The sequence below is a fragment of the Pygoscelis adeliae genome, unplaced genomic scaffold (genome assembly GCF_000699105.1).
Source record: "Pygoscelis adeliae isolate BGI_AS28 unplaced genomic scaffold, ASM69910v1 Scaffold1, whole genome shotgun sequence".
In the NCBI taxonomy this organism is placed as follows: domain Eukaryota; kingdom Metazoa; phylum Chordata; class Aves; order Sphenisciformes; family Spheniscidae; genus Pygoscelis; species Pygoscelis adeliae.
In genome coordinates this window covers 2,322,613-2,331,190 of record NW_008824051.1, presented here as the reverse complement: position 1 = coordinate 2,331,190, position 8,578 = coordinate 2,322,613, and the positions used below count along the sequence as shown (strand labels likewise).

Sequence of the window (8,578 nt, the reverse complement as noted above, 5' to 3'; positions counted from 1 at the left end):
ACTTGTGAGAACTGACGTAACCACTGCCTAGGCTAATGGGACTGTCCCCTTTTAATTTTCTATATTTGCATACTTAAAGCTTCATGCTGTTTCACACGATCCTTAGTCCTAATTTTTACCTTCTGGCTGTCACTGTCTTAACCATTGAAACCAGCAGTGAATGTATTAGTTACAACAGATAGCAAGCTTTTAAATACCCATGGATTTCTTAGCAAAGAGAAACTAAGACCAGAATATACATTCCAAAAATAATAGACAAATATAAATATATCTCACAAAACTACTGCCAACCTCAAGTGGTGTTAAACTCATGCAATTTTTCTCGACTTCTTTGTACCTGAGTGTACCAACAGCCCTGTGCAGGCAAACCCCCCAAAAATGACTGTTTAATTTTCTACTTATATTTCTTCGTCTGTTAATTCCTTTATAAAGTATTTTTGCTGGTGAAGGAAACTGGTTTCCTAGTTGTTTTCAACAACTGGTTTTTCTTGTCCTGCTGCTGTTGATCAAAAAAAAAAAAAAAAAAGGTTCTGCTTTTGCAAAACAGGTTTTTGAAAGCGTTGAGTTCATGTTTATTGTCTCATGCAATCAGCCTGAAGCAATTTACTTAGAAGTTAGAAATAAAAAAAGAGAAGGCATGAGTTGAGCTTCAGACAGCCAGTTCTGAAAAGTTTATCCTTGACCCAGAGTCAATACAAATTTTGTCTTTCACTTGCACCACCACCACTAATAAAGGCTCTGTATAGACTCACTGGTTTCATTTAATTCTTTGCAACTAGATTTCCTTCAAACCATGATATTCCTATTCCTTACCGTTGTCAACAGGTTTCCACAGGGGAAACAGGATGAAGCTTTGTAAGTATTTCTGTTAGTGATTACAGAAAGGAGAGAATCTACTCCACCTCCCAGAACAGTGTCAGCTCTGCAGGAGAAGCTGAAATAAAAAGCAGCTATTTCTTATTTACTTAGTGCTATCTAGGCCAACAATATGAGCAGCTCCCTGGTTATATTCAATTTGCTGATATAACAGAAGACAAAGCAGGTTTCTTTGAGAGTAAAATAGCTCTTTAAAGTTGTTGTTATCACTCAAGCTCTTCATTATTCCTCAGTGAGCAGAAATTCAGTTTCCCCAGAAGTCATCCACAAATACAAACCTTAAATTTTTAAGACCCGATATGAGAATTTATGCGCATTCCCCTTTTAAATTCCGCAACCTCTCAAAAGCAGTCCCCCATTATAATTTTTCCTGTTTCCGTAATTTTTAAGCTTATACTAGTTTTACACTGAAATTTCGTACAGTTTTTAATCAACTGACTTAATCATAAGGCCCTAAAATCCATCCCGTGGTTACAGCATTGGTAACACCTCTGGGGGCTGAGTACTGCACAACTCTGTCCAGGTTCAGGCCTTATTCTTGCCTTTTCTAGGACACTTACAGTGCCACTTTCAGACTAGTCTTTGGTTTTTGTCATCTCTTGCACCAGCTATGTCTGATGGGGTTCGAACATTTAAGTTCTTCCCTTCAGGAGCGCTGCGTGACCAGGCAGCTCCCTCAAAATGAAAATACTGCCAATTTTAACAGTAGGAAGAAAGTTTAGGAAAGGAAGAGCAAAGGCAATTTACACACAATCCACATGCAAGGGAAAGCCTCCTTTAATCCTTAATTATCTTATTTTTGGTGCTTTCCTAGGGTCTGTTCCTCAAACACAGTTTTGTGTTCATCTGGCGCACTTGTAAAATCGCTCGAGTCAGCAAGTTCACAGGTAACAACGCTTGGGCATCTACTTGAACGTGACCAACTGTTTCCTTTTCAACTTATGTTCTGCAAACAAAAGCATTGTAAACCAAAATATATTACTATAGTAACTGCACTGGGAATGACATCAACATATAACAATCATAAATTACCGATTACAAATTCATCTAATCCCCTTACACTCAAAAGTACTTCCTTGTCATTCTCCTCATCAGTATTCTCTTCTACCACTGCTTCTTACCTAACACCCATTTTGTCTACTCTTCTGTTGCATGACCATGAGACAAAGCATTTTCCTTAGCATTTTCCATGAGGTAAAGCATTTGGCTTTTCCTAAAGTGCTTCAGGCATTCAAAGCAACATATAACTACTTAGTAACAAGAATATTGATGAGGAAAATGCAGTTTCATAAGTGGTTGGAAACAGGTGCATCAAAGTTCCTGCTCTCTCACAGAAGCTAAAAAATTTGACGCAACATTAAATAGTCATTGCATATACATGCAGACTGCAATTAAAGTTAGGATAAAACAGATGCCGTGTTAAAAACACGTTTTCTATGATCCTGGATCTCTATTTAATAATAAATAAATAATAAACTGAATATTGGCTTAATATTAATATTTAAAATAATAAATGAGTACATAATAAATAATCATAAACCAGGATTTTGCATTTTTTTAACCATGCACGTATTTCCTGTAAGATACTAATGCATGGCCTGAAAATAACTAGAAAAAACAAAAGTGACATGACTGTAAAATCAAAGGAAAAAGTGAAGAAAAGGAACTTCCCAAATACAACAAACAACTCGCACAGAGTTAATTGTCAAAATTCCCAGTGCAAACAATGGAACTGTTGGAGCTGCTTTTTGAAGAAAAGTCACAAGAGATTTTATAGCACAAATATTGAGCAGCTACATAAAGATGTCTCTCAGCTCCCACTGTCAACAGAAGAGGTGCGCTAAGGCTAGTTGCTTGATCTACTGTGTTTTCCTTGACTTATTGTGGAGGGCTATAGCATCCTGACCATTAGGATCACTAGGATGAAGCAGCTGCCTAAACCTGCTCCATTTCTCCACTTTGAACACATTAGATACGTGCCTAAAAGGGAATGCAAAAAGAGCTGGGACCACTGTGTAGAAACCACATCGTGGCGAGACACAGAAGCAGCCAGAGAGTGAGCTACATGACTTGCAAGAAGCAGAGCCAAGAAGTATTTACCTGACGCTTTCCAGAAGAGCATTGAGGTAAATGACTATGCCGTCATGTATATTAAGTACAATTTATGTGTTCCAGAAAAATTACTTTAGAGAAAGCACATGGAGTTTTAAAAATTTTCCTGGGAATCAGTCATGCCTTGTCCCCTGTAAAACAAGGTAATTTTGCCGCCCCTGTTGAACAGAAGAGGAGATTTGAACAATAAGGCTGCAGAGAATAATGACTTTCCCTGCAGGTATTCAGCTACTGCAGTCCAGCACCAACGCATGAATCATGTAAGCAGTTCTTTAAAGTCTGAGAATGTTTTATAGGTGTAGCATCATGCAAAGATTTTTGGGAATCAGACGAGATACTCGCAACCACACAGTTAGAAATCACATTACTAGAGAGAAGCAGTAGGCTTCTAGCCAGCGTTAGAGTTAGAAATGGCCACCTTCAGTAGAAAAGCTGCATCTGAAAATTAAAAGATGAATCTATTTAGGCCAGTCTGAGTAACAGAGAGGGAAATTGGGGGTGATTGCTATTATGACCCTCATCCACATACCGCCCTTCATAAATAAATACTTAGAAAAGATAAATGTCTTCTGTTTTATCCAATTCCTACTTTGGCTTCTTTAATTTCTCTTTCAGAGTGGTATTATACTGTCCTGACCTCAGAATTGATTCAAACAACAGTTCAGGGCTTTGGGGTTGTGGTTTTTCGTGGTTTTTTTTCCAGAAATGGGTCTATATTTTTAACTTGTTAGCTTTTTTTCTTAGAGTTTTAACCTATAAAGTCTTGCAGTTAGGAGAACTAAGACCTGGCCGATGAAAAAGATATAAAGGTAAGCAAGTCACTTTTGTGACTTCAAATTTTATCCCAAGACACTCAAAGGAAGGAAAAAATGAATTTTCATTTAATTTTTTTTAATCTGAAATTCTACAGTTTAGATCCACTAGATCCAGACACCATCTTAACAACATACACAAAACTTATTCTACAAATACTGTTATTGTGCAGTTTGGATTTTCAGGTTGGGAAGCTAGAAGAGAAAAAAACACTTTCCAAGAATGATCACCTGAGGGGAAGAAAAAAAATCAAAATCTTGTTTGGAAGTCTTAGAAGGAAAAAGTAAACAGCTTGTCACTTGCAAGTAGAGGGAAATTTTGAAGACCCTCAAGGCAGTAGTCTAACAGGCATCTCTAACCCAGTTGATTTCATGTCTTGTACTCTCCAGTGGGTACATACTCGGTCAAGGTCATCTTTCTCTTGGTTAAGGAGTATCTAGTGGCATTTACACGCCTGTTCAAATAGTTTCCATTCAAAAAGGCTTCAAAATACAGTCTCTTCTGTGGATCTCTGCATTCAATTGTACATTATGTTTTTGCAACAAGGGAAAAAAGGAGGGACAGGTACCAAGTCCTTTTGCCTCCCAATATAGTGCAGGAAAAAATCTGCCTTTATAAATACAACATGGGTGCTGACTGGCTGGTGCCTGCTTAACCTAATGAGCTTAAAATCTTATTTGTAGTGGACATCTGTTAAGACAGAAGTGAGGCACGCAAGTCCTCTTAATCCATTAGCTCTAAATCCAGCAGAGCTTTCACACTCCTTTTTTGAATTGAAGAAGAAAACCTGAGTTGGAACGTACAATGGAATAGTGCACAACTTCAAGAGCAGATCCTAGACAGTAAGCACGTGAGATTTCGAGGCAAACGACAATGAAAACTGACAACAAAACTGGGATCATGATGGAAAACTCATGAGAAAAAGGCCAGTCTGCGGATCGGGATGAAACAGTGAGTTCGATTCTTTGTTGTGTTTTCCCTAGTTCATCTGGATTTTTAATCAAAAATAAAGCCAAAGACGGAGGAAGGATGGGCTGCACACCTTCTCACAGTGAGATTGCTAATACTATTGCAAGAAGTGGTCTTAAGGCTTTGAATAAACCCAAAAGTATTTTGCGTATTGATCCAGGAGATAAAGGAATCCCTCTGCTGGTTAAAGGTTCATCTTGCTACAATACTGATGAATTCCACCAATGTGGGATCCAGAGGAAAGACTACCTGAGGGAAAAGGAGCATAAACTATCAGAGCAGGACAAAAATGATAATTTGCAGTTATCTTCCAAGGCTCATTCAGATCCCCAGATTTCCAGGGAAGACAAGAAAATTGAGAGGACAGCCAGAGATGCTGACATCATTATGTCCAAACTGATTGAGTCTCAAAAACACATCACTGAGGCCATACAGATCAGAAAGCAAAGCTCCTGTGAATCAGAAGCATCAGCTTTCATTTGGGATGACAAGAATGAAAGCAATGCAAAGCAAATCCCAAAGAAAGGAAAGAAGCAAAAAAATCATAAGCTGGCAAAGCAAGGTCGACCTCGCAAAATTAAAGAAAAGTCCATTTTGGCCCTGTGCGAGACAGAGAAAAAGGTAGATTTCCCAGAACTGCTTGTGAAGGCTCATCAGAGTGCATACGCCTACTTAAATCCCAACCTCTCCAAGTATGAAACTATACTTCACATGGCCAACCAGGCTACCCAAACTCAGCTCTTCCTACAGCAGATGGTAAGCTTCCTTGTGCTTCGCTTTGATGAAATCAACCAGCTCTTGGAAGAAGTTGCCAATGACGGGGAAAATCTTCTCAAAGACGTAGGTGGGAATCTGGCATGGCCAGCAGAAAAAAGTGATTTGAAGGAGCACCCTGATCTTCTGCAACAACTGCTGCAGTACACAGTCAATAAGATGCAGTTACTGAGTGGGATGCTGGCCTCCCTCACCTCTGACGCCCTGCAGGAGACATGCAGCTACCTGCAGTCTGCTGCAAACAACTTGGAAGGAAAACTGAAAGCAAAGCAAAGCTTTGATGAGCGCCTGCTACGGACAGTAAAGCTGCTTGAAGCCTCAACAGTGGGATCCTCTCAGTCTCACGGTGATGACAGGACACTCTATTCTGAGGACAGTGGCATTGGTGTGGACAATGAATCCCTCAAAGAGTTCAGTGCTCTCAGCCAGCACGGAGGACAAGCAAGCCGTGATTCCTGTGCACGTGGACATCTGTCCCAAAAGCATGCCACAACACTGGAGCATGTGCGTGATGGGACAGTATCACCATCCCATGACTGTGCACTAGAAAGGCATTTTAAAGATATATTTTATTCATCTGTGCAGAGTAGGGAAGCGACTTCTTGTCAGGGTGGAGTACCAGAAGGCATTTTTACCATGCCCCAATATGCAAGCTTGAGCAGAACCCATTCCTATAACTCCGGCCAGTCTGACTCTACTCAGGAAGGTGAACATTTAAAAATCTGTGAATCAACAGATTTTCCTTCTGATGATGATGATGATGACGACGACGACGATGAAGGGAGCACCCTGGGGGAGGATGATGACAACACAAGCTTATCAGAAATGGGGAAGGATGCTCTGCCGAGGAGGCCCCTGTCTTCGCCTGCAGTCACTGATAACACACAAAAGCAGTCCATAAAGAGGACGGAGAATGCAGAGACAGAGGAAATTATTCTGAAGATGAAAGATGCCATCAGTGAAAAAATAAAGTTCGTTCCAGCTAAATCTGGGCGTAAAGAATGGATAGAGGATGAGAGCGGAAGCATTTTTACCATGCCCCAATATGCAAGCTTGAGCAGAACCCATTCCTATAACTCCGGCCAGTCTGACTCTACTCAGGAAGGTGAACATTTAAAAATCTGTGAATCAACAGATTTTCCTTCTGATGATGATGATGATGACGACGACGACGATGAAGGGAGCACCCTGGGGGAGGATGATGACAACACAAGCTTATCAGAAATGGGGAAGGATGCTCTGCCGAGGAGGCCCCTGTCTTCGCCTGCAGTCACTGATAACACACAAAAGCAGTCCATAAAGAGGACGGAGAATGCAGAGACAGAGGAAATTATTCTGAAGATGAAAGATGCCATCAGTGAAAAAATAAAGTTCGTTCCAGCTAAATCTGGGCGTAAAGAATGGATAGAGGATGAGAGCGGAAGAGCAGTCCTAACAACAAGGCCCAGTACAGCAATGGGCAACCAGAAAACCTTCGGGAAACAACGACGGTCCAGGTCAGAGGAGTCCCTCAGAAGCCACGCAGAGGACCCGACCCTCCTAGAGCTTCAGAGAACTCAAAAAGAGCTCAGCAAAAGGCTGGAAATGTTTTATGGAAAGAAGGATACAGGTAACAACCCAGAGCCTTGGAAATCAAGAACAGCACCTTATTTGCAGGATGACCAAGTTACATCTAGGTCCTCTAGCAAACTGAAGGCGTGCCTCTCAAAAAACTTCAGCATCCTGCCTAACCAGGATAAAGTCCCTTTGTTCATGGTTGATCAAAATCCTGCACATCACCTGGATGAAAAAAGAGGCAGGAAGCCTTTAAGAGCTACTGTGCCCAACCAGGAGACATCAGGAGGCAAAGAAAAGGAGCCTCCTGGAGCACAAACGCTCAGTGGCAGCAGCTGTGCCCCCCGACAGTCAGTCAAAAAGCTTATTGAAACATTCAGTCCTACTGACGATCTTGTAAAAGCCGCAACTTTAAGATCTTTAGGACCAATAAAGTGCATCAGAAAATTTGGACTTCCAGTCATCCCACCCACCATTCCCTTTCAGAGAGGCCTGGCACCTTTAAATCTTAAGCATCGTGTTTCACCAGTAGAAGACACAAACCCTTCAAACACCAGTGGAGTTTCTTCTAGCTTTCCAAATGCCTTTCCTCCTGCACCAGCTGCAGAATTAAGCAAGAAGGACACAAAGGAAGAGACTGATGAAGACATCGAGAACCTGCCACCACCACCACCTGAAATGTTAATGGATGCTTCTTTTGACTTATCTGAGCCTGAAGAAGCTGCAAGAATAGAAGGAAACTCTTCAGAAGATGCCAAAAAGCTCACCAAAACAGAATTTCATGCTACTAAGAGATCACAAGTTCCCCCAAAAATTAAAGCCTCCCTTCAGTCCATGGACTTATTGCCAAATAAAAATATCAGTGGCCCCAGTGCAGTCGCTAATAAAGGTCTAAGGAATACCGGAGCAGGGGACGAGAAACTGCAGAGGTACTCACTGGAGCTGAACCCTACCAACGTGCACATCCCTAGCCAGGAGGAGATATTGGCAACCCAGAGAAAAGAGGCTGCGGATTTGTACAAGCAAACCCATAAAATTATTCCTCTTCAAAATCCCAGTGGGGTTTCAAAACCACACAGCAACAGCTCAGAGAGCAAAGAGCCCAATTCACTTGCAACTTCAGTGCAATACCAAAAGCGCAGTTCTCCTGATTCGCTCAGGAAAAATGAAAAAGGCTCAGCGTTTGCCAGGAGGGTCTCCCCAACGAGAACTCCTCCTTCTTCTCCACCAACTGAGAAACGGCACCACAGACACTCTCTGCAGGCTTTTAGCAACCCGCAACCGAGCTCACCCACCATGCAGAGGAAACCCAGTCCCCCCTCCAGTCCCAGGGTGCCCAGCCCACCCTTGCAGAAGAAACTGCCCTCTCCACCACCCCAGCGAAAACCGCTCAGCCCTCCCACGGGGCACAAGCAAAGCTCGCCAACGCCCCACCGGCTGCTGGGCTCCCCAGCCTACCGCCGAGATGCAAGCCCTCCTC

At 42.0% G+C, this 8,578-nt stretch overlaps 1 protein-coding gene across 1 annotated transcript in view; it reads left to right on the top strand.

The window, feature by feature from the left end:
• Nucleotides 1-4,830: 4,830 nt before the first annotated feature.
• The window catches only part of LOC103925040 (chromosome unknown open reading frame, human C2orf71), an 8,639-nt gene continuing 4,891 nt past the window's right edge, over nt 4,831-8,578 (top strand). The window contains exons 1-2 of the mRNA XM_009333685.1: nt 4,831-6,250; nt 6,650-8,569. Of these exons, the coding sequence (XP_009331960.1) occupies nt 4,831-6,250; nt 6,650-8,569 (3,340 nt within the window). The remainder of the gene's footprint in view (nt 6,251-6,649; nt 8,570-8,578) is intronic.